Source organism: Stenella coeruleoalba (assembly GCF_951394435.1).
Source record: "Stenella coeruleoalba genome assembly, chromosome: 3".
Lineage (NCBI taxonomy): Eukaryota > Metazoa > Chordata > Mammalia > Artiodactyla > Delphinidae > Stenella > Stenella coeruleoalba.
In genome coordinates, this window is record NC_137148.1 from 151,461,666 (window position 1) to 151,487,542 (window position 25,877).

The 25,877-nt window shown below is 46.3% G+C and overlaps 4 protein-coding genes across 5 annotated transcripts in view; 3 read left to right on the top strand and 1 right to left on the bottom strand.

Moving 5' to 3' along the window:
- Positions 1-8,050, top strand: part of LOC307183207 (putative POM121-like protein 1) — a 77,871-nt gene extending 69,821 nt beyond the window's left edge. The window contains exon 2 of the transcript XR_013827410.1: positions 8,008-8,050. The gene's annotated coding sequence lies outside the window, so the exon portion shown is untranslated. The remainder of the gene's footprint in view (positions 1-8,007) is intronic.
- Positions 1-25,877, top strand: part of LOC307183206 (metabotropic glutamate receptor 7-like) — a 582,198-nt gene that overhangs the window by 457,486 nt on the left and 98,835 nt on the right. The window contains exon 7 of one of the 2 annotated variants that reach the window (XM_079915389.1): positions 19,774-19,847. The exons of the other annotated variant lie outside the window; for it this stretch is intronic. The gene's annotated coding sequence lies outside the window, so the exon portion shown is untranslated. Of the gene's footprint in view, positions 1-19,773; positions 19,848-25,877 lie in introns of those variants that run through there. 2 annotated transcript variants of the gene reach the window in all.
- Positions 4,564-6,445, top strand: LOC307184614 (nuclear envelope pore membrane protein POM 121-like). The gene is made up of 2 exons (XM_079918230.1): positions 4,564-4,727; positions 4,958-6,445. The coding sequence occupies exons 1-2, from the start codon at positions 4,703-4,705 to the stop codon at positions 6,403-6,405; spliced, it is 1,473 nt and encodes a 490-aa protein (XP_079774356.1). The 5' UTR covers positions 4,564-4,702; the 3' UTR covers positions 6,406-6,445.
- Positions 9,276-25,877, bottom strand: part of LOC307184911 (uncharacterized protein) — a gene marked incomplete at its 5' end in the record, with an annotated part of 36,604 nt that continues 20,002 nt past the window's right edge. The window contains 3 exons of the mRNA XM_079918665.1: positions 9,276-9,384; positions 11,998-13,568; positions 23,745-24,333. Of these exons, the coding sequence (XP_079774791.1) occupies positions 13,486-13,568; positions 23,745-24,333 (672 nt within the window). The 3' untranslated portion in view covers positions 9,276-9,384; positions 11,998-13,485. The remainder of the gene's footprint in view (positions 9,385-11,997; positions 13,569-23,744; positions 24,334-25,877) is intronic.

The window sequence follows — 25,877 nt, forward strand, 5'->3', positions numbered from 1 at the left end:
TCCATCCTCTGGATCACTGCTCACCAAAAAATACATAATGCCAGGCACTTATGTAATTTTGAATTTTCTACTGAACACACCAGGAAAATGAAAATGGTGAAGTCAATGTAAATAATAGATTTTTAATTCAGTATCTGCAAAGTGTTAGAATTTTTACATGTGGCACGAGAAATGTCATATTACGAGGGCTTGAGAGCCGCATGGGGCAAGATAGAGGACAAACAGCATGCACTTGAAACTCTAAGAAGTGAATGCTAACAGGCAGATGGGGCCTGGAAGTCCAAAGTTGAATAACAGCCCATAACAGGGTGATTATGGTGGGGTTTTTTCCTATCTCTGTCTCCCAGTTTACGCAAGGCACCCAAAGTCCAGCAACAGCTGAAAGTTAAAACCATGGGATCAACCTTTTATTTCTAGCCAGACAAGTGAGAAAGTGGGGGGCTTGGATGTTGAGGAGTGAGGGGGTCATCCCCATTGGTCTTTTTCTTCCCAGTTACCACATCTCCCCTGCAACCTCAGTGATGGCAGAGGCCTTCACTGAGAAATGGCCTGTGTCTCTGGACAAAGGAACAGGTTAAGAGGCTCCTATTGTCTGAAAAGTGTGGGGGCATGCCCGTTATTTTCCTTTCTTTTCTCTTGCTATTTAAATTGACAAGAACAGATACTACACTTGATCTTAGCCAAAAGGCTGAGATGAAATAGACAAAATAAACTTTAAGCGAAAATTACTGTCAAGTATAAATTTTACTAAACTAGTAATTCCAAAGGACCAAAGAGCAGGGCAGTGGCTTTATTGAGAACCCAGGATTTCCGAGTGTCCACCGTGCTCAGTCACTTTTAAATCATCAGTACAGCCCTATAATTCAGAGATTTAGGTGAAGTGACTTGCCCAGGGTCACACAGCTAAGTGAGAGTCTTCTGGGACCAACAGTAACTTTTGCAAAGGCGTCTCTTGCTATACTTAATCACTGCCATCATCTGACACTCACATTCTTTCTTTTTATACTATTCTGTTTCCTTGGGTCAAAGAATCCGACCCCTGAATTAAGGTTAAATAGGAATTAGTGGCAGATCAAAAGCCAAAATCGCTTCAAGATATTCTTTTAATTACCCCAAGTAATGCCTTTAGTCACAAAAATATAGAACAATATAGAAAATTACAAGTCAAGTGACCTTAGTGTTCACAGGCAAGCACTAATACATTTTAATGTACCATGATCATATTAAAATAGAAATAACTATGAAACATTTTCTGCGGAGAAGCAGCCCCTGCAGCAGGCAGCAGAAAGGGACAGGAAGGCTGCATGGCGCCCAGGCCACCAGTGGCCTAGGTCTCACCCCGCAGCGCACTGTTGATGCGCCGGAACGCTGCTTCCTTCTCGGAGTCTAGGTCTTCAGCGGCAACAGGGAAACCCAGCTCAGGGCCTGGGGGCAGCCTCAGAGGCTCCCCTTGCCGGTGCGGCAGCAGAGGAATCCTGCGTTTTCGGGGCCTGGGACTGTCAGATGTGCGGGAGCCGTTCCTCCAGGGCCCTTTCTGCACTCTTGTCTCTGCATCTTTGTCAGGCTGGTTTTTCCTCTGGGAAACCACCGGAGCTGCAGAGGGCGATGGAGGGCCCTCCTTGCTCCCTTTCTTTGCAGACTTCTGGGGCAGCCCTTGCGGTATGGTGGGACCCCTCCTTCTCTTCACTGGCGGGAAACCTCGGGTGGAGCTATATGAGCTCGTGATGGCGTTTCTTTGGGGGCAGGAGCTCATACAAGTGGTCTACAGTTTCCTGGTGGATCTGTCTTCTGCCCATTTGGTGTGGAGGTCTCTCTGCAGAGGTCCAGGCCTGGGCACGAAGAAAGAGCCCCCCAGGGGCCTAAATGCAGATCGTGCGCCCCCGGTGTCATCGGGGCCGCTTCTCTGGTCTTCGTTCCTCCCTGTGACTGTGGGGACTTCCTCCTGCTCGGCCATCCCTTGCCCGCTCTCCTCCAGGGCCCTCAACACCGTCTTCTCTGTGCTGTAGTTGTAGTTCGGGACACAGCTGGGTGTCGTGGCCGGCACTGGCTGCCCCTGCGCCACACTGACAGTGACTGTGTCCACTGCGGACACTGAGCTGCGGGACGTCGTGGAGGTGCGAGCACCCATCTCTGCCTTCTTCCGATGGCCTCGCCTGAAGATGGAGATAAGGATCCCCATAAGGAGTGCAGCGTCTGCGGGATGGTAGAACGGGGTCTCAGAGACTCTGTGGCAAAGCGTAGATGCAGAGTCACTGGACACTTGTGGGCTGGCCTGCGAGTGGATAGCCGGCCATTGACAGCTGGGTGACCCGGGCCGGCCACGGGAAGTCGGTGGGCGCGGGGAGCGGGCTGGGGGCAGCCGAACCCTCCTGGCAGGTGCTGGTCCCCCAGTGCCCGGTGTGAGGGTGAGGGGCAGGGCCTACCTAAGTAACTGCCCCTAGAGAACTTGGGTGAGGTTGGTTCTTGGTTAGAGAGCTGGGCTCCGAGCACTCTCCTTCAGCTGCCAACTCGGCCAAAAGCGGAGTGCGCTCTCTTTGGCCTGTTGCTGGGATGCAGCTCTGAAACCTGTGAGCGAACAATGGGCGTGCGTTGGCGGGGCGCAAAAGTTTAGGGAGGGGTGGCGCATGCGCAGAGTACACGTCAGGCCCTGGGGCGCACAGGTGAGGATGCGCGCCCCTGGACCGTCTAGCGCTTCTGAATCTCCCCGGGGGTCTGAGGGCTGGAGGTGTTTGCCTTGAGGGTGATGAGCTTCTTGGCAGGGCAGCTGCCCCTTCTCTCCCGGCCGGCTCTAACTGTACAGGATGGGTCCCCGGCCACCAGAGCAGGAAAGCTGGAGAGCAGGGTACCTGGCTCAGCAGCCGCCGCCCGAGGTGGCAGATTTGGCATCAGCGGCTGTGCGTCCGCCTGCCCTCCCACCTGGTAACATTGGAGGAGAGAGCCGCTAAGAACAGAAGTGCAAAAAAAAAAAAACCCAGAAGTGCCCAAGCCAACCAGATCCTGCTGGGGTGACAACTGAAGGGGGATAAATGACTGAACAAAAATTAAGTCTCAGAGACATGTGAAACAATATTGCAAGTTCTAACTTTTGTGCCGTTGGAGGGTCTGAAGGAAAGGTGCAGAAGAAAATATATGAGGAAAAGAATAGTTGAAAACGTCACTGATTTCAAGACACAGACCTAAGCTCAGAAAGCTTCACCCTGACACACAACCTGATAAAAAAGCCAAGGTGAAGAATAATCTTGTATAACCGACCTGTTATACATCACAGAATGTCAACTTGAAGGAGTGTGATTTCTCATCAGAAAACAGAGACCAGAAAAGAATGGAATAACATCTTTAAAGTATTAAAGGAAAAGACCAACCAGGATATGATATCCTTAAAGCAAGGATATCCTTAAAGACTGAAAGTCAAACAAAAGCCAAAATGAAGTCTGATGGAGATGAGAGAAAACTAAGAGAATTCATCACCAGACAATTTGCTATAACAATATTACATGAAAGGAACTTCTTCAGGCTGAAGTGAAATGACACAACAAAGAAGTAAGCTTGCAACTTCAGGAACAAAGGAAGGGCAACAAAAATGGCAAGTATCTGGAAAAATTACCCTCTTACATTATTTTGTATATGTATGACTTTTTTTTTTTTTTTTTTGGCCACGCCTGCGTGGCCTGCGGGATCTTAGTTGCCCTACCAGGGACTGAACCCGGGGCCCCAGCAGTGAAAGTGCTGAGTCCTAACCACTGGACCACCAGGGAATTCCCTGTATATGTATGAAAAAAGGATACCACAGTCTCAGAGGGTGGCGTTGACGTCATATAAAGGTGACACATATGACAGCTATAACAAAGAGTGGAAGGTAAAAGAATCTATATGGATGTAAGCCTTCTGAATTTTATTTAATTGGTAAAATATTAACTCTAGACTGTGAAACAATACGTATACATAGTGTTATTCCAAGAACAATTAAAAAATGACAAACTCAAGAAAATTGGATAACCTCAATAGTCCTATATTTAGGAATTGTGGACAAGATAGGTAAAACATTCACATATGTGTTTTGTGAAAAGTTTTTCTCTTGGTTAATTGCCTAGGAGTGGGTTTTTGGGTCATATGGTAAGTATGGCCCTCTCAGCCAGCCCTGGTCACCACTTCAGGTGTCACCCCAGCAGGATCTGGATGGTGTGGGCACTTCCGTTCTTAGCGGCTCTCCCCTCCAGTGCCGCCAGGGGAAAGGGCAGGAGGACGCAGAGGCGCTGCTGCCAAAGCTGCCGCCTCTTGTGGGAGCTGCACAGACAGCGACCTTGCCCCACTTTGCTGGGCGGGGATCCCGTCCAGTACAGTTAGTTACCCCGACAGCACTGGGGCACGGCCAGGGGAGAAGGGCCAGCTGTCCTGCCAAGAAGCTCATCACCCTCAAGGCAAACACCTCCAGCCCTCAGACCCCCGGGAGATTCAGAAGCGCTAGACGGTCCAGGGGCGCGCATCCTCACCTGTGCGCCCCAGGGCCTGACGTGTACTCTGCGCATGCGCCACCCCTCCCTAAACTTTGCGCCCCGCCAACGCACGCCCATTGTTCGCTCACAGGTTTCAGAGTATAAAAAGGCAACAGGCCAAAGAGAGCGCACTCCGCTTTTGGCCGAGTTGGCAGCTGAAGGAGAGTGCCCGGAGCCCAGCTCTCTCTATCCACGGACCGACCTCACCCATGTTCTCTAGGAGCAGTTACTTAGGTAGGCCCTGCCCCTCACCCTCACACCGGGCACTGGGGGACCAGCACCTGCCAGGAGGGCTCGGCTGCCCCCAGCCCGCTCCCCGCGCCCACCGACTTCCCGTGGCCGGCCCGGGTCACCCAGCTGTCTATGGCCGGCTATCCACTCGCAGGCCAGCCCACAAGTGTCCAGTGACTCTGCATCTACGCTTTGCCACAGAGTCTCTGAGACCCCATTCTACCATCCCGCAGACGCTGCACTCCTTATGGGGATCCTTATCTCCATCTTCAGGCGAGGCCATCGGAAGAAGGCAGAGATGGGTGCTCGCACCTCCACGACGTCCCGCAGCTCAGTGTCCGCAGTGGACACAGTCACTGTCAGTGTGGCGCAGGGGCAGCCAGTGCCGGCCACGACACCCAGCTGTGTCCCGAACTACAACTACAGCACAGAGAAGACGGTGTTGAGGGCCCTGGAGGAGAGCGGGCAAGGGATGGCCGAGCAGGAGGAAGTCCCCACAGTCACAGGGAGGAACGAAGACCAGAGAAGCGGCCCCGATGACACCGGGGGCGCACGATCTGCATTTAGGCCCCTGGGGGGCTCTTTCTTCGTGCCCAGGCCTGGACCTCTGCAGAGAGACCTCCACGCCAAGTGGGCAGAGGACAGATCCGCCAGGAAACAGCAGACCTCTTGTATGAGTTCCTGCCCCCAAAGAAACGCCATCACGAGCTCATATAGCTCCACCCGAGGTTTCCTGCCAGTGGAAAGAAGGAGGGGTCCCGCCATACCGCAAGGGCTGCCCCAGAAGTCTGCAAAGACAGGGCGCGAGGAGGGTCCTCCATCGCCCTCTGCAGCTCCGGTGGTTTCCCAGAGGAAAAGCCAGCCTGACAAAAATGCAGAGGCAGCAAGAGGGCAGAAAGGGCCCTGGAGGAAGGGCTCCTGCACATCTGACAGTCCCAGGCCCCGAAAACGCAGGATTCCTCTGCTGCCGCACAGGCGAGGGGAGCCTCTGAGGCTGCCCCCAGCCCCTGAGCCGGGTTTCCGGGTCACCGCCGAAGACCTAGACTCGGAGAAGGAAGCAGCGTTCCGGCGCATCAACAGTGCGCTGCGGGATGAGACCTATGCCATCGGGGACCTGGGCAGCTCTTCCCAGCTCTTCCCCAGGAAACGGAAAGCTCCAGCCTTTGCCTCTGCTCCAAGCCCCCCAGTTTTGGGCGGCCCCGCAGATCTGAGCTGCATTTTTGCAGCTCTCAGAGTTACGGCAAGAAAGAGGGGGCCCCCGAGCACCACACACAGCAATGGGGGCAGCATGGGCCTGAACTCCTGGGGCCCGCCTCACCAGAGCCACCCCACGGTGACCATGGGACCTAGCCCTAAGAAGCAGCCTAGGTCTGGAGGCACTACTGCCCCCATCTTACATCACATCCCTGGGGGCGCACCCAGGCAGGGCCCCCCTACTTCCAGCGGAGGGCGCAGCCCATGCCCAGCCAAGGCTGACTTTAGGGGTGTGTCGGATCCAGCCTCTACTCCTATCAGCCTCAGCTCCACAGTGGGCACAGCAAGGTGCAGCCTTGCTCTTAGGGCCCCCTCATCACCTGCCCAGGGCTTGGCTGGACAAAAAACCACTGGGCCATCGACCAAGTCATTCTCCTCCAGGTCTCCATTCATTACCTTGGGGTTTAAGAGGAGGAAGTTGGCCTGAGCCAATAACTTTGGGGTGAGGCCATCAGTGTCCACCTCCTCCCAGGCTGGGTCTCGTGTGGACCCTGTTTCGATGTGAAACTTACAATAAAGCTTTGTTCTTGTTCTTTTGCATAATCCTCACGTGTCTGTGATCTGTAGATCAAGTGTGGAAAAGCACTGGCTTGTATGAGTGGTAACATGGAAAGCCAGACCTGTTGACAGTTTCCTGTGACCCTGCTCATGGGTTGTGAAGAGTAGCACAACAAGATGGCTACAAGGGCCCTATATTAAAAGTGTGTTTTGAGTTTAAACGATGCAGCCTGGAATAAAATGGGCCCAGAGGGAGGGGTAAACAGGGAGGGTCATCCTTGTCTGTTGTAATTGCTACTTCCCACCCACCTCTCTGGCCTGGAGGGGGCTGGGTCATCCCGAGCACACACCAGCCGCCCATACTCTACACGTTTAGTATTTTCTAATGTAGCAGTTTCTTTGACTTTTTCATTTTGCTTTAATAAGTCTTAGGCAAATCATTTACATGCACATCTCACTCAGAGAGTATATGTCCATACAACCTAAAACAATCTACAGATCCAGTGCAATCCCTATCAAAATTCCAATGACATTTTTTACATAAATAGAAAGAACAATCCTAAAATTCGTATGGAACTGCAATAGACTTCAAAAGCCACAGCAATCCTGAGAAAGAAGAACAAAGCTGGAGGCAACACTTTTCCTGATTTCAAATTATACTACAAAGCTAGAGTAATCAAAATAGTATGGTACTGGCATGAAAACAGACACATACACCATGCAACAGAATCAAGAGCTGAGAAATAAATCCACACACATACAGGCAACTAATTGACAGGGATCCAAGAATACTCAACAGGGAAAAGATAGTCTCTTCAGTAAATGGTGTTGGCAAAACTGGATACCCACATGCAAAACAAAGAAAGTGGACCCCTATCTTACACCATTTGTAAAAATTAACTTGAAATGGATTAAAGACTTAAATGTAAGACCTGAAACTGTAAAACTCCTAGAAGAGAACATAAAGAGAAAGCTCCTTAACATTGGTCTTGGTGATGATTTTTTGGATATGACAACAAAACCACAAGCAACAAAAACAAAAAGCAACCAATGGGACTACATCAAACTAAAAAGCTCCTGGAGAGCAAAAGAAACAATCAACAAAATGAAAAGGCAACCTAGGAATGGGAAAAAATATTTGCAAACCACATGTATGATAAGAGGTTAATATCCAAAATCTATAAGGAATTCAAACAACTCCATAGCAAAAAACAAACAAACAAACAAAAACAAATAATCTGATTCTAAAATAGGCAAAGCAGGGGACTTCCCTGGTGGTGCAGTGGTTAAGACTCCACACTTCCACTGCAGGGGGCATGGGTTTGATCCCTGGTCAGGGAATTAAGGCCCGCATATCATGCAGTGTGTGTAAAAAAATAAAATAAAATAGGCAAAGCAAGACTAGGAAACAACTAAGTGTCCAACAGGTGAATGGATAAAGAAAATGTGACATATCCAGATATAGATAGATAGATAGATAGATAGATAGATAGATAGATAGACTATTTGAACGCCACGTGTACCTAGGAAGGTTAGTTACTTAGTCCTTCTGTTTCTCAGTTCCCTGGCCAGGGATATGGAAATATTAGTAGGACCTGCTTATTCGTATTATGTTCTGAAGCTAAAAATTAGTAAATACAAAGCCTGAAGAAAAATGATGGGTACTTCATAAGTGCTACCTACATAAATGTTCAAGTATTAAATGCCTGGAAGAATAAGTAGGTCGTCTCCAGAAAGGGCACCTAGGAGGCTACAAACAGGAGGATAGAGCCTACTTTTTCACATTGATGACATGAGTAAGAAGTTTTAGAGCTCATGGAAAGAATATTATTTCTTGTGATGCACTGTGGGGTGGGCAGAGTAGGGGCTGTGACCCATATTTTATGGTTCAGGGCACTGAAATTTAGACAGATTGAGTAACTTGCCCAGAGTCACAACACTGATGAGTGATGGGTCTGAGGCAGGGGAGGGATAGAGATTCCTGAACACATGGACATGAGATCATGCCCTGGATACACAAACCAAGAGCTCTCCTCGCTCCCTTTCACACATCCTCCTGCCCCAAGGATGCTGCAGGGAGACAGCTGGTACTCGGAGGAGGTGCCTGGCCCAAGAGAATGGCTCAAATCTGGACCTACCTCCTGGCTCTACGTTTCAATCCCTGACCCCAAATACAATGTCTTTCCCCCAAATGCAGACCCCCTGATGGACCGGGGTATCCAAATATGTGTGCATCTCCCCTCCCTTCCCCCTCAGCACTTGATTCTAGCAGCTGATTTGCAGTGAGACTTCCTGGTGGTCAGGTGACCACCCTGAATGACCAGTAGTCTACTTGACTCCCTAACTGACTCAAAACCCAGGACAGTCCAAACCAACTGCCCACATGACAGTTGCACAGAGAATTAGCATCATCTTCAACTGATCAAACCTGGATGATGAGCAGTTAATATTCATTAGCTGGGAACAGGGTCTACTGGGCTGGTGTTTTGGTGGCTTAACAGATGAAGTTTACAGGACCCCAGGGTCTCACTGACTAGAAACTGACCAATCATCTGAGCAGCTTGGACTAAGGCCTGCCTAAGAGCGGGCAGTGGCTGCACCGGCTCTGAGTGGGCACCTTCCCTGCCCAATCCTCCCTCAGCCAGATCCAGGCTCTGCTGTACAAACTACAGCCATTGCTCCTGAATCTACTTGCTGGTATTATTTCCACAGTACCTTCAATGGAGTGGTTAGTGGGGGTGCTATTTGTGTCCCTACCTTGTTGTTTGGCCAGATGCTGATTCTGATGTACCTGAACCACTGCTGCAGATGGCCAGCAGATTATCTTGATCGCAGATGATATTCTTGTGCATCCTGTGTTTGACTCCTTTATAATCTTCCTTTTCTTCTTGGTACCCGAGTCATGATCCTGGAAAACACGACAGAAACTGAGAGAACTATTGATATGTTGCTGGGAGAAGACCATGCAGAGGTGTCAATTCATTCCCAGGTCACACGTCTGTTCTCTTTGTTCACCAGCTTCCTAGGGGAGTCTAGGGGAGTCAAGTGAATCGAAGCTGGGCTGAGAAGAGGGTGTTGCAATGTGGTGTGCCCTTAAAATAGCCAGCAGCCTGACTGCACGGGGACATGACTTTATTTAGTGAGATAATACAGAAAGGGAGCACAGCACAGTGACCGACAGAGTGGGGGCTGGTGCCTGATGGTCTGGATTCAAATCATACCAGAAGCCACATGAACCTGGAAAGTTATGCAGACCCTCTGTCCTCAGTTCCTTGTTCTGTGATAATGGAAACGTTAATAGGGCCCACTTATTAGTATTACATGATGAAGCTTAATACAGCAAATCAGGTAGACCCTGATGAAAAATGATGGTTACTTCATAAGTTCTACCTAAGTGTGCAAATATTAAATGTCTGGAAGAATAAGCAAGAAATGTGGTAGTGCTGCCTCCAGAGAGGGGACCTGGATGCCACAGGGCAGGGGAGTGGGGAAGGTTATGGGTGTGATGCTTTAGAGCTTGTGAAGAATATCTGTCATCATCTCCTGTGATCCCCACATCAGCCCCGTGGGGAACTCATGGCAGGTGCTGTGAACCATATTTTATGGTACATGGCACGAAAATGTTGAGATTTTAAGTGACTTTCCCGGAGTCGCAAAGCTGATGACAGATGGATGTGGGACAGGAATGTAGTTGGTTCCCTGGGACAGAAATCCCTGAACCCCTGAATCCTCTAGATGGTGCTCTGGACCCCTGAGCCCAGGGCTCCCCTCCCTCCATGACCCCAATCCTCCTGCCTGCCCCATGGTTGCTCCAAGGACAGGAGGGGTCTGAGCCAACAGGAGGGCCCATGCCTGACCCGCTGCCTCCCTTACATGTTGATCCCTGACCCCACAGCTCTTAAATATCCCTGAAAGAAGGTCCCTTGAAGGATCAGGGGGTCCCGTCTACGTCCCTCCTCCCTCAGCGTCTTCACACACTGGGTGAGCCTCCTGGTGGTCTGACCAGTGGTCGGCTTGTCTCCACGTGGCTCAGAGCCCTGGTCTCTCCAAGCCAGTTGCCCACATGGCACGTCTCTAACAAATTAGCTTGGTCTTCAACAACCAGCCCTGGATGCACAGGTAGTGCTGATTAATGAGGACAGTGGCCTGCTGGGCTGTGCTTGGTGGTTTAGTGGGTGAAGCTGGCGTGCCCCACTGTCGCCTGACTATTGATGTGAGCAACTGTCGGAGTAGCCTGGGCTACGGCCTGGCTGGGGAGGGGCCGTGGCTGCACTGGCTCTGAGGGCGCACCTTCCCTGCTCATCCTTCCTCATCAAAATCCAGCCCCTACAAACTCCTCATCCATCCCTAGACCCTGCAGTGGCACAGGAGAGAGGCCCATGCCCTTCTAGAGGGACCCCTCCATAGCCACAGCCTAGAGACCCCATCCCAGGACTGTCTCTGAGGATGACCCAGGCCCTCCTAATCTCTGTCACCAAATGTTCATTCCACTAACCCGATGGCATTGTCCCTTCTCTCCACGTTCCCAGGCAGCACCCAAACACCCAGTGATCCTGTCCACATCAACCACTGGAAATACCGCCACGAAACCCTAGTTTCCTTCCTTTCTGAAAACCTCTAGATTTAGACTGCTAATATTTGCTTTTGGATTTTGACATCGACATTCAGAAGTGTTTAGCCTGTAATTTCTCCTGTCCTGTAATATCTGCTGCGGGTACGACATCAGTATTCTCCTGGTCCGATGAAAGCAGTGTGGGTGTGTTCCCTCTGTATCTGTTCTCTGGAAGAGTGTGTAGGAGACGGGCATCGTTTCTGTCTTAAATGTTTGGTAGAAATCAGAGGAAGCCACCTGGCCCTGAAGTTTGTTTTGTGGGGAAATTTTTTTGGCATCTCTTTCTAATTGAAGTTTCCTTGGTGTATTGTACAGGGCACAGATCTTAAGCGTAGAGCTTTATGGTTTCTTGTAAATATAAACACATCTGCTACCAACACACAGTTCAATATACAGGATGTCCCCAGCACCCTGGCTGCCTCCTGTAGAAGGGGAGAAGAATAAGTGCTGACTTATTCGGTTATAAGAATGAAATCAGTTACTCCACGTATATTCCAAGTGCAGTGATTTACACACAAATAACTCAAAATGAGTGTGGCAGCACAATCAGAAAGTAGTGGAGGGTGCTGGAGGGCTGGGAGAATCCAGTCCCTTTGGGATTTCCGCTGTGGAGGTCGGGCCAGAGTAAGGAAGCTGAGAGGAGCTTCTCAGAAGCATCTGGGCTTTCACAGAGGGAAAAACTACTGCTCCCCAGAGTGGAGCGCCCACTGTAATTCACTGAGCCCTCCCTTTGCGGAGGGTGCTTTTCTGTACTTGTGTGTTATCTTACATAGAAATGTTTAAAAAAAAAAAACCGAGGAGGAGATCAATTTTGCTTGATGTAACAGCCTTTCACTGTTAAAAGTAAGACATGTATCTAAAATTTATGCTAAATCTGTACAGCTCCGACAGGAAGTAACCGGCACTCACTAGCTGACTCAGGAGCAGAGGGGGAGCAGAGAGGCGGCCCTCCTTCCTTGGACTCGTGTCTCATTTAAGCTGCCAGACACTGCACAAGCTCCATCCCCTCTGAGTCTCAGGCTGAGGCCTCCAGGTCACAGTCCTCACAGGTGTCAGACCAGAACCTGCCACACAAAGGCAGGGACTGGAGTCAGTGGGGAGGTGGGCTCCCTGGGGTCGGTGTGTGGGACCCAGGGGGGCTACTCAGACCCTGCAAGTGACTTTGGGCCCTGACATCCCCAGGGCTCACATCCCCAGGGCACTGGGGCCTCTTTGCTGCTCTTTGCCAAGTGTGTTCTGGTAGCAGAGAGACCTGTCCTACAGGGGCGATTTAACCTGGGCATTTGGCCGGGCGGTGTTCAAGTGACTGGTCCCCTGAACAGTGAAAGTGATGCAGAGGAAAGGGGAGGCTCTGGGGCTCCAGGGTGAAAAGTGTGGGTCCCTCCCACCTGGGCGCTGTGAGTGGGAGGTCTGATGACACAGGTGGGAGTAGTGACCCTGTCCCTCCAGCCCACACGCAACACGGCCCATCATGAGATCAGCACAGTGGAAGTGGGCAGAGAACCGCAATGTTCCCTTTTCCCCTAAGAATCATTTTTCTTTCTTTAACACCCCAGCCAAACTTGCCTGTGCTTTTTAATTTAAAAATATCCTGATGCTGTGGTCATAGAATCATAAATTCTATAGCTTTGCTGTATCCCAACATGAAAAGTTTGTAGAAGACACTGCTTTTCAGCGTGTAATAAAACCAGATGTATTTGTTATCTAATTTTAAGGTCATAATTAACTTGGAATCCTGGCCCTTTAACTCATCCTAAATTAGCATTGCTTTGAATTGCCTTCATTTTGTGTGTGTGTGTTGTATTCAATTTTAACACATCTATGGAAAATCTATAGAACCTCAGGTTGAGAAATGGTGCCATGAGGTGACCCAGGCCCTTCAGTGGGGCTCCACAGAGGCTGAGGGGTCCCCAGGGGGTGGGCAAATCCCAGCCAGGTGTGGATCCTGCAGTGTCCCCTACCGGATGCCAGGGCTACCGCGTGCCCACAGGGATGCAGCAGCGCTGGGCCAGGTGAGCTGTCTGCTTGCGTGAGAAGAAGGCCCGGTGCCTCTGTCCTCCTCACCCTTTCCCCAGGACGCCTGAACTGGGGGGTACCAGGGCCACTCCAGATATCTCACCACACTTGGTGATTAACTGGGGATGTTGCCTGCTGACCTCGGCGGGTTGGGAGGGCAAGGCTGGGTCCTGCAGAGGGAGATGTTGAACCTCACCAGGGACACTCTTTACAAAGAACACAATGTGAACAACACCTCCAGGAGTGATGTATGTGGTGACCCCACAGATGCCTTCGGCCCCCCATCTAAACATAAGAGCCTGGCATATTCAGGGCTTCTATGGAACGGGGACCGTTTCCTGGCGAGATGCACTCAGGTCATCCTCCAGTTGCCTGCGCAGATTACCACCATTCTCTTCTCTCCACCTTTTTGTTCACATGCAGTGGTGAGCACCTCTGTGCTCTCCTCTGGCTTTTGGGTTTTCCTGAAGCACCAAAAAAAAAAAAAAAAAAAAAAAGTCAGGGATGGCAAGGGAAGCACATACACTTATTTGCCTTCTGCTCTTCCTCCTACCCTCTCCAGGCTCACATTTCCTCTTCTTGTTCTTCCTCATCCTTTTACTTCATCCCTTCTCTTGAATCCAGGATGAGAGAATTTTTTTTTAATTGGATGAGTCAGTCTTCTTTTACTTAATTTATTTTTAACGACCTTATTGGAATATATTTGCTTTACAATGGTGTGTTAGTTTCTGCTATATAACAAAGTGAATCAGCTATACATATACATACATCCCCATAACCCCTCCCTATTTTGTCTCCCTCCCACCCTCCCTATCCCACCCATCCAGGTGGTCACAAAGCACCAAGCTGATCTCCCTGTGCTAAGCGGCTGCTTCCCACTAGCTATCTATTTTATGTTTGGTAGTGTATATATGTCCATGCCACTCTCTCACTTTGTCACAGCTTAACCCTCCTCCTCCCCATATCCTCAAACCCATACCGTTTTTATGCTAAGTTATATTCTACATGTAGCCAGAAAAATGTTAAAAAGATTTTTAAAGAACTGCGCATCTATTTTTGAAGCTGATTTGCCTGTTCAAGGCTTGCTAGCACTTTATCCATCTCAGTGCTATTTCACTTAGTAAACAAATGCAGTTGCCATAATTGCTGCATATGTGTCTGTGTTCCCTTCTAGGCTATATGTTTTTGAAGTTAGAAACTATATTTATATCACAGCCCCTATGTATAGCACAATATCCATTGCTAATTCAGATTGTGCTTTAAGATATAAGAGAAAATTTAACCCGTTTATTATAGTCATAAACATCTAGCAAACCAACCAGAAAATAAAAACTAATTTTCAATGGGTTGGCCAAGAACAAAAAAGAGAGGAATACCTAGTGCAAAATCATATCTCTAATAACTACTGTTGGATTTAGAGCACACACATGCTAAACTTATTTTAAAATATCTTCTCATCAAAGATTTGAGGTTGGACCTGAAAAAATTATATCAGATGTGAAAATAATTATGTGGTCTGACCAGCGTGGATCACACAAAGTAAGTGTATACTATGTATAAAGTAGATAAACTACGAGGTCCTGCTGTATAGCACAGGCAACTATATTTAATACCTTGTAATAACCTATAAAGGAAACGGATCTGAAAAAGAAATATATATATCTGAATCTCTTGGCGGTACACCTGAAACACAACATTGTCAATCAACTATACTTCAAGTAAAACAAAACAAAACAAAACAAAGTAAGTGTAAAGGGAAGTATAGTTTTATAAATTCACCTCTGATATCCAATGGACCAACTGAAAGAAAATGGAAAGTACAACTTTCTAGGAGACAGGACATGGCCAGCAAACAAGGCCATTACCCTCGGTAACGGTCATACCTGCCAAAAGATATACAGACTAGCCTGCATTCATGAATACATAGGAATTCTTCATTTATCTGGCATTGTTAGGCAATGAGGTATTGTATGTTAGGAGAAGTTTTTTTAACTGACAAATTGAAGAGGAGTTATTTTAACCTTCACTCGGGAATTTTTTTCTAAAATTAAGAAATGTATCCACAAGTGCATCTAATGTTTCCGTGATAACTCGGGGTCATCAGTTCAATCAACGTTTGCATGAATAATGCAAATGGAAACAAGACAGGCATGCTTACTGAAACTGAAAATGACATGGCACTGGCTGGAATAACTGATGAGAGAGCAAGAAAAAAGCAAAAATGAAAACAAACCGTGATCAAGAAACAATCAGTCAAGTTCTGACTTTCTGTACTTAGTTTCAAAACGAGATACCACAAATCCTAGCGAGAGACTCCAGCATCATTAGCTGTCTTTCTCCTTTGTTTCCACCTTCCTTTCCTTTTCCTTCTATCCTAGACTGTTACAGGCAGTGCTTATAGCTGCTTGCAAGACAAATTCTAATACTTGCTTTCTCTCACACAAACTTCACAATATGTCCATGTGATAAATAGTATGGAATTAAAGACAGTTCATCACAGGGACATCTCCTATGAAAATAAAATTAGAAACTAGCTTCTAAACATGCAGAGAGAAGGGCGTGGTGTCAGGCACTAATTCCCTTGGGAATTCCTGTCCATTTCTAATAGACATTCTTCTTTACCAAGATCCCTTTTTATTGGTGTCCTGTTCCAGACTGCTCCACTCCACCCATCCTCATCCTGTAAAATACATTCACACTCTTTTGTGACCCTAGTTATTTTCCCATTAAATAATCAATCATAGAACTGTCGGAATTAAATACAGAGTGAAATTAAAATACTGGAGTCACTTGGAGGGTTTAAGCAGCTCCACCAGAAAATACTGGGCATGGATTTAAAAGAGGCTGCGTGGGACTTGCTCTTGTCCAAGTTCTTTCTCAAGAAGTATCTGAAATAAGCCTAAATTCAGAGTTAATCAGTCTGGCCTGCTTTCTCAGGTGGACTGGAATTCATTGCTCTTTCCCCTCAACTCCCTGATGTCAGTGGCACTTTCCGGAGGGGAGGTGGACTTCTCTGCCTACTGCAGAAGCTCAGTTCCCCCAGGAACCACTCCCCATCTGAATCCCACACTGGAGGCCAGATGCCAGCCTTCCCAGAACATTCGTGATCTCCTTTCGGTTTTTGACCTGCTCAGATTGAGTCCCTGTAGACTCTTTCTCAGCTTGAAACCTGATATTCAACCCCTTCCCTGACCTTGATGGTTACCTGCCTACTTTAGGCCTCAGGTGCTTTAGCTATAAATCGATATATTTGCCCTTAATTCTAAAGTCTTCTTTCTAAAGCTCTACAATGTGTGGCTCCTTGAAAATGTTTCTCTTTGCTGGTTTTAATTTTGTAGAGAATTAAAACCACAGCTACTCTAAAAGACAGTAAGTTGCATTCGATAAGGAAAGTGTGCTTCTGTAGTTAGATTAACAGGGATGGAAGACGACTTAGTATGTTTTAAGATACTCATGATCCGTTCTCGTGAGAGTCGGGGGAAGAAGGGGAAGAGAGTTAATAAAATACCAAACGATTGTGACAAATTAAGTTCACCAAGATGTAGCTGATTAGTTACTACTTGAATAAGCCACACATATCCAATCCAAGTTGTCCTTTATTTTTCTAAGTAGGATCCCAGTGAACTGAGTCCCATGTTCAGTAACTCCACCTTCAGTGGCTTAGTCTTTAAAAACTGTTATGTTGCTGGAAGAAGAAATATTGCCCATCAGTCCTAATTGATGTTTAGCTATCACGCACATTTGAAATACATTTATTACTTTGCCTGATCTCAGTGTAATACATTCCAAAGCGGCAAAGAGCACATGAAAAGTTATGGAGTCTCCATCTTCTACACTGAAGTGTGCAATAAATTACATATTATTTGGCCGTGAAATTCACAAGCCATAGAAACCACGCCATTAGCAATGTATACAGTGGTAAACAGCAGGTAATGAGAATGATATAAAACAAAACAGACTGTGTATGTTGGCACTGCTGCCAATAAAACAATCATTAAATGCATTCATATGCATCTACGCTAGGTAAGCTCTTTAGGGCAATTGCTATGAGTTCTACATACCTGTCAGGATATTATATATAGCCCACTTTCTATGGCCTTTATTCAAAGACGCTGAGAAAGGGTTACTCTGGGTAAATTCAGACCTTTTCTCAATATAGAATTTGGTCAACATGCATTCTGAACAGCAAAATTTCACAGTGCTTTCAATTTTCCTACACTAATTGCCACCTCAGCAAATGCAGGATTAAGTATAATGGATTATAAGAAGTTAGAAAGGAAAGATGGAAGAAAAGAAGGAAGGTAGAAAAAAGGTGGGTATGGAGTACTTCAACATTTATGTAGAGTGGACCTAAAACTAAATTGAGGTTTCCCTGAACTATTAGCATACGCTATAGAAACTTAAATGAAAAAATAAAAAAAACCAGCAAGGGAAACTCAAAGATTCTTTGTTTTTTCACTTTACTGCATATACACGTCCATCTTAAACAATCTATATGCTTATATCCAATAAGAGAGCATTGTTTTGCAAGGCTATTTGGGTTCTATCAGCATGTAGAGGTCAGACAACTCAACTTTAGCAGAGTTAGCCTTCAGGTGAATAATTGCTTCTTTCAGGTTGTGAGCATTTGATTTTTCCAGAAATGTTTCCCAAAAAATGAAAACTAAAAGAGTCCTACGACAGCGTCCTTTAGAAGTTTTATAGTATCAAGGCTTTTGGAGGAAGAGTATCCTTGTTGATTACCAACACAATGATTCCAAGCAGGTCAATTTATGCTGAGAATATTATATAACAGAACCCACTTCACCTCCATTATACTGACAATGATCTTCCTTACTTCAACCTTGTGGTTTTTAGTAAAGTTGAAAATACGGAGCCAAGAACAGACAGTGACAATGCCAGAGACTCAGATGTACCTATAGGTGCCTTCAGACAACATCAGCCACCCAGGCTAAAGTCCTGGTTTAAAACATCCCAACATGAATGAATCTCAAAAACCATATGCTGAGCAAGTGAAGCCAGATCAGAAGGGCACCGACTGTATTATTCAACTTACATGAAATTCTAAACTGGGCAAAAGTCATCTCTAAAGATAAAAAACAGATCCGTGGTTGCCTTGGGGTGGGAGATGGGGATACTTTTGCAAAAGCCTAGGAGGAAACTTTCTAGGGTTTTAGGATTGTTATCTATCTTTATGGGGGTGGTAGTTAAACAAATGTATACATTAATTAAAAGTCACTGAACCGTTGACTAAAAATGTCTGCATTTTATTGTATGTAAATGATACCTTAATAAGGTTGATTACAAAATGAACCAAAACCAAAACAAAACTGAAGAAAAACCTCTCAAGACCTCAAAGAAAATATACTGTTTTCTTCCAGGGTACCAGATTGGAAATGAGGCATTGGTCTGTTCTACCCTCAGATTATCTCTAGGATTATCTAGTCTATTTTAAAGCACTAGAGTCCCCTATCAGGAAAACTCACCCCATGTTTAATTACTTTGATTTCTTCTCTGCCTCTTCTCCCAACACAGTGAAGTCATTCACGGAAGAAAAGCCAGCTTTTGCCAAATTTTCTTCATCATATATTCTTTCCAAATCTATTATTTATGTAATAAAATTTTGCTACACTTTGTAAAAATCTAGCTTTTTGAGGCTTACAAATCTTAACAGTTAACCTATTGCCTCCACTGGAATTTGGAAAAAAATTATTTTGAAAAGGAATAGCTGAGACTTGACATTTTTTGTGTGTGTGATTTTCTCTTCACCTAAGAGAGAAGTGAGTAGGAATGAGAAACACATACATAAAGAAAAATAAATTTATCTTGCTGCCTTTGCATGGTTATAATTTATAGGAGGCCCTTTTCAACAATAATCTATTATCAGAATCAACAAAATATAATCTCCATGAAGGCCAGGCCAGGATATTTGTCTCTTTTTCAGCAGATTGCAATACAAACCACATTCATGGATATGCTCCTTGATGATCTTTGTAATACTGTAACAGTTGACCATTTCCTCATGCCTCTTCCCCTTAACTTCAACCTGGTTTTTCACCAATGACCTCACATTTCCTTCTCTATCACTTGGTTGTGGGCCTCTTTTCCAACTCCAACTCGCATTTCACTCTGGCACCAAAGGAAGACTCACACCTTCCTGCTTTTTAATGATACCTCAAGGTCATTACCATATTGTGATCACCCTGAAGAATAGCCAGACAATTGTTATTTCAGAGCCATCTGACAGTTTGTAGCTCTAAAAATTAACTAAGGACCGCATTTGTCAAAAATATCCTAGTTTAAGATTTTGGTAATACAGCAACAGTAATTCCGAAGTCATTTATGACAATCAGTGTGGGAAGCACCCTCCTTCAGGAAGACCCTTTGCCATACAATACTCTTTCCCTGTCTGGTAATAAGGAAGCACGGCCGTGGAAAGTAACCTTTTGTGGAAAGAAATACTTGGCTTTGAGAAGGCTTGAAGTTCATACATTTTTCTTGAATTAGATTCCCCATTAATTACTTTATCCACAAAGAGGTAATTATCAGAGTTATGTAAGCAATTAAGGAGATGCTACTCCACATTCTTTCAGCTTGTTGACCTTTCTCACTTTATTTCATGTGGCTATCTGAAACATCAGTGATTTACATGCCTTTTTTTTTTGACAGATTTCTGTGTGTGTGTGTGTCCCCATGATGAAAACATCATTAAAGTAAAATATCAGGAATACATTCTTAAGAAGCAGTCGACTTAAAGTCCTAGAAAAAATGAAAGCACTAATATTCATGGACAACTCTACACTCTGAAAGTTACTCCAAATTTTGTTGACCTCTCTTTTGTCTAGGAGTTTTTCAAATTTTCTACCATGATCATTTGTTAGTTTTATAATTACATAATAAAGGCATTACATCATATAATCTTTTGTTATCCATTGCAGTTTTAAAACTATTCCTTTCCTTGTCCTCAGCAGATATGTCATAGATTATTAGTACATAAGCAAAGACTTTCAACGTAACAGTACTTTATAGTGAGAAGAACTATACTGAGCTATTTCTATCCTAAGACAATGCACTAGGAAAGCACTAGGAATTCTTAAACACTAGGAATACAGAGACAATCAAGGGGCAAGTTCCTTGCCTTCGAGTATACAGGATCATTATAGCAAATGCTTAAATAGCATTTAGTAAGTAACTCACCACAGCAGTCTTATTATCCTCCATTTTAATAGGTGAGCAGAGGAAGCCACAGGGAATTCATAGGGTAAAGCCAGAATTTGAACCTAGGTAGACTAGTACACTCTCCACGGCTTTAACTACTACGTTAAAAAAATATATATATATAAGTTATATATATATATAAAACTCCAAGTATTCCAAAGTTACAAAACACTTATCTACCAAAACTCAAAAAGGAGCACACAAACTTGCATAGAAAATAAACATGTGGGTTTCCCTTGTGGCGCAGTGGTTGAGAGTCTGCCTGCCGATGCAGGGGACACGGGTTCGTGCCCCAGTCCGGGAAGATCCCACATGCCGCGGAGTGGCTAGGCCCGTGAGCCATGGCCGCTGAGCCTGCGCGTCCGGAGCCTGTGCTCCTCAACGGGAGAGGCCGCAACAGTGAGAGGCCCGCGTACCGCAAAGAAGAAAATAAACATGTAAAAGTTCATAAATAAACCACAATATAACCTGCTCCACATAATATACTGACTGCAGTGTCCTGGGCCTCTCCCATCCTTAGGTAGCTGGAAATTACAACAAAATAATACTTTTCACCTTTGGAAGCCACACCATCTCTCATACCAAGCAACCAATTACTTCCTTAGAGAGAACAGGAAATTAACCTGAATATCATAAAAAATATATATATAGCATTAGTGATGTAGAATGTTTGTTTAAAGACAATAACTTCAATAGCAGAGGGAACTTTACCATTGCAGGCTTCAGATAACCTCTATATTTCTCAGATTTCATGCTAAATCATAAAATGCCATATTGTGTCTGAAGCTATTTTTTCAATAGTCCATTTTCTTAAATGGACGAGCAAAGCCGTAAATACTGAGGAACATTTTGGCTCCCAAATCCTAAAGCCATTCTGATTATGCCTGGGTGATCATGGGGACGTCATCGGAACTACCAGAGGACTGGCTGAAATACCAGTGTTCTGGCCAGCTTACAAATTAAAAATTATACAGAATCCAATTTTATTTTTTTGTTAAGTAATTCCTATGAGGCTTTTGAGATGTCACTGTAAAGTCCTTTCATGTGTAATCTTTATCCATTAGATAGGGAACAATGCCAATCCCCATCATAAATACTGTCACAACCTGACACTGAAAATCCATTGCAGGGCATAGGACCTGCAAATAGGAGGTGAATCACACACATCCACTCATTCAGACAATCCACAAATATTCATTTTTAAGTCTACTATATGCCAATAATGTACCGGCCTCTCAGATGCTAAACCATGCTAAATGCTGAAACAGACATACTCAGTTCGGGCCCTCCTGGAACTTATTACCTACAGAAGTGCCTTCGTTGTAAATGGTCAGGTCTCAGCCAATGCTATTATCATCAGCAGGTGACCAAATGATACAGCTTGCTTCCCTTCCGAGGTACAAAACAGTTCTTACACCTGAATGGGATGCAAAGAATAATCTGACTTCTGTTCACCAGGGCATGAATTGAACTGTCCTTGCAGAAGAGATAACAGATGGTGTGAACCCCACATCCTAGAAACGGGCCAGGCACACGACAAGTGTTCAGCTTTTCAAAAACAAATGAACAATCACTTCCTCTCCTAGATCTTTACACCCTTCCTCTGTTGGCTACTTTCTCTCAGCTTATAAACATCCTCAAATATACTCACTTAAAAAAACTCTCAGACCTATGATCCTTTGGATATTCTTGTGGTTAACCTAAGTCTCTACCATGCCTTCAAACACCTGTCCTCCCAAAAGCCCACATCTGTACCTTGGGCCCAGACCTGTCTACCAGGCCCCTCTAAAGCACTGAAGATGAAGGAAGATCCTCTCACCACCCCCAATCCCTTTCTACTGTGCTCTGTATCTCTCAAAAAGATGCAGCTGTAAACTGTCACCCACGCTTGCTGCCCTCCCTTTTCTAACTGGTCACCAGGCCTCACCCATTCTCTCTCAGATCTGCAAAACCCGGTCCCACCTTTTATAACTTAAGTGGGACCCTTAGATTACAATTCACCCTGCACCCAATCAACTGCCTTCCACATGGAGGTCCAAGTGAGTCTCTAAACCAGAATTCCATTTCACTGTTCTTTGGTGTTTCCTGCAGCCTTCAGGATAAACATCCAAACATCTGACAGGACAAACAAGGCGCCTTTTTGTTGGGCCCCACTAAGTTTTCAGTATTAACTCTCATTTCTTTCCCAAACCCTGAGTTCCAGCCCTGTACATTAGTTTTGCCATATTTTCTTACATTTCTCAAACTTCAACACACACTGCTTTCTCCTGCCACCCCAGGAGCTTCTACATATCCTTAGAGAGGACAGCCCTTCCTCCAAGAATCCTACCCTGAACTTTCCCTTCCAAGTTTCTGTGCTCTGCAAAGGGGAAAGATGGCGGGGAGGGATACATTAGGAGTTTGGCATTAACATATACACACGACTATATATAAAATCATCAACAAGGACCTACTGCATAGCACAGGGACCTCTACTCCATATCCTGTAACAAACTGTACGGGAAAAGAATCTGAAAAGGAATGGATATATGTATAACTGAATCACTTTACTGTACACCTGAAAGTAACACAATATTGTAAATCAACTATCCTCCAATATAGAATAAAAATTAAATCAAAGAAAAAAGAGATTCTGTGCTCTGTAGCAGCAGAACTCACTTCTTCCAGAGCACTGACTCCTGTGCTTGTGTTTACTTTTTGCCCAGCAGAAGGGAAGATTACCTAGGGCAGAAGCATCGTCTCCAGCAGCCCTTGGTTCTGACATCTCATTCAAGTGCCAGGATACTTTACACACATAACCTGCTTAATTAATTCTAAGAACCCACAGAAAGAGTGGTTTTTAATGTCATTTTACAAGTGTGGGGATTGTAGTGCAAAAGAAACCTGTCCAGGCCACAGAGAGCATAAGCCCTGGAATTCAAACCCTAAGCTGCCTTGACACCGGTGCTCTTTTCACTATATATGATACACCTATTGAAAAAAATTTTTTTTTCCTGAGCCCTGTTTGAATGGAAAGGAAATGAAGCTGGGATATATCCATTTCCTAATCGCTTTGGTGTGTACCAGGCAAAGTCATTCAACAGACCAGGTAACATCTGTGCAACAATTAACGATGCTCCAAACTGTGCTAAGTGTTCTACTTTGTAGAGTCTAGAAGCATTAACACAGTGCATCCTTGTAACCGCCACAGAGGCTGGGTCCTGTGAAGCCCATGCTACAGATGAGAACACTGAGACCTTGAAGCCTTAAGGCACTCGGCCGGGGTCACCGAGCTGGCAGGAGTCCTAGGCCGCACGCCCCGTCCAGTGCACGTACACCCGGTCACTGGGCACCGGTTCCAGTGCCCACCCTCCACCGTTAACCATTTAAAACCCCGCTTCTCACCGCCCACACGAGGGCCCCTGGAAGCGGGAAGTACAAACCTGTCTCGACAAGCCGTGGCTGGAAGAAGCTCTGGATACAGATCAGGGGCAGAGGGTGCTCAGGAGCGGCGCCCAGTCTACCCGCGGAGGCAGAAGGCGTTAAGTCCAGCAGGCCCTCCCTCAGGGAAGCCCGCACGGAGGGCAGAGGCACCGAGTCCTGCAGCGCGCACAGGTCCTCAGAGCGCGAGAAGGAGTCGGCCGCGCTGTCCGGGCGCAGCTTCACCGAGTGTTCACGGCCTGAGCGCGGCCTCGGGGACGCTGGCTGCAGACAGGATGCCCACACCCGCCTGGGGGCCCCGGCTCGCCTCCCGGCCCCTCGGGCGCCCACCGCCCAGCGGCTGCGGCCCGAAGATATAGGGCCACGGGCCCAAGCTAGGCCGGGCCCTCCATGCCTCGCTCCGGAGCCCACGCGCGGCCTGGTGTTGGCGCGGGCATCAACGCCCTCCCGAGCCGCGCGGTTGCGGTTTAAGCCTCCCGGCGGGCCCGTGGGGGCGGGGCTCGAGGACTTCTGCGAGCTCGCCGTGCGTCCGCACGCAGACCCGCCTCTCCTGACGACGCGGCCTGAGGAGCGGTGTCGGCAGCTTCGAGACTAGGGGAGCGTGAAAGGTAGGAGGTGTGGAGAATTTGGGGTTTCCAAAAAGCGTTTGCTGACTGATCCAAACAAAAGTGAGACATGGTTGTATCAGCACATTTTAAAAGTAGTTAAACTCCCGCTAAGTGTCTGTGCTCGCCCCGCCCAGAAGAGAGCGTGAACTCCGTGAGGGACACAGGAAAGGCTGAGTGAACGTCTGCCTGTGGTCCCTTACCTGGTGCACGGGTGTGTGAATTTCTGCGGAGAGCTCTTAATTTCTGTCGTTTCTGCTGGCTTGACACGGTGGTTGGCAAACGGTGACGTGTTCCGTGCATTCAGGACATGATCGTGGTTCCTAATAATCACTTTTTTTGTACTGACACCTCCACAGAGAATTTACTACTGAATATCCACTTTGCAGAAGAGAAAGTGAGGCGTAGGAAGTGAAGTGACTGAGTAAGAGGAAGGACTCAGACAATTGGTGTTAGTAAATTAACCCTGCAAGGAGGCCGTTAGCCTGCGGTGGCTCTAGCGATGCGGTCGCCCACTTAAACCAACCCAAATCTAAGCCTGTCAGCGCCTCAGGGTGACGAACACCGCTGAGGACACCCAGTCACAAACCACCAACTAGGCGTTAAAGCCATAGCAAATCACTCGTTTCCTTGCTTTGCTTCTGCCCTTTTAAAATAAACATCTCTGCAGCTCCTGTGGCTGGAGTGCTCCTCACCTCTTCCGCTTTGTGCTGCGTGAATTGAATCTATTTTTGCGCACATAAAGTGTTAAAATTTTAAATATGCCTCAGTTTGTCTTCTAGGATTGGCCGTAGAAGTTGGATTTGTGTCCAGTTTCTAGAGCAATGGTCGTCCTCTGGTCAGGCCTTAGGCGTTACGTGTACAATGTTCCTCTTCTACCACCACCTTCTGGATGCCTCCACCCACTACCAGCTCCCACTCATCAGTTCCCCTAGATGTGGTCAGCAATGGCTTTTACATGCAGCGTGCTCACATTATAACACCGCAGACACTCCTCCGTCCTCCAGCCAGTGTGTGAAGTGAAACATTACCATTCCTGTTGAAGAGTCTCTGGTGTGACCACTTTCCCAAGCACAGCAATTCCCCAGCTGACCCTGGGTAACCACTCTTCTGAACTTGGTCTCCATCAGTGGCATGGATGTCTTTCTATGTAGGCTACATGTTTAAGTATTCTTAAACTGCATATCGTATTTTATTTTGTTTTCTCTTGTTACTTGCTTTATTTAGCGTTATCTTTGCAAGGTTCATCCATGCTGACACGTAAAGATCTGTCTAGTTCATGTACTTTCCTCGCTACGTAGGATTCCCATGTAGGGAAATCCAATAATTTATATGTGCATTTTCCTGTTGATGGACATTTAAATTGTTTCGAATTTTAAGTAAGATTTCTTTTTTAAAAAAATTTTATATCTTTTTTAAAGGTTACTTTACATTTACAGTTATTACCAAATATTGGCTATATTCCCTGTGTTCTACAATACATCCTTGAGCCTGTCGTACACCCAGTAGTTTACATCTCTCACTTCCCCA

Bases quoted from the DNA above. Each gene is read 5' to 3' on its own strand.
- LOC307184614 (XM_079918230.1), top strand. From the start codon at position 4,703: ATGTTCTCTAGGAGCAGTTACTTAG. The intron at 4,728-4,957 runs GTAGGCCCTGCC...ACCATCCCGCAG, and splicing joins CTCTAGGAGCAGTTACTTAG to ACGCTGCACTCCTTATGGGG.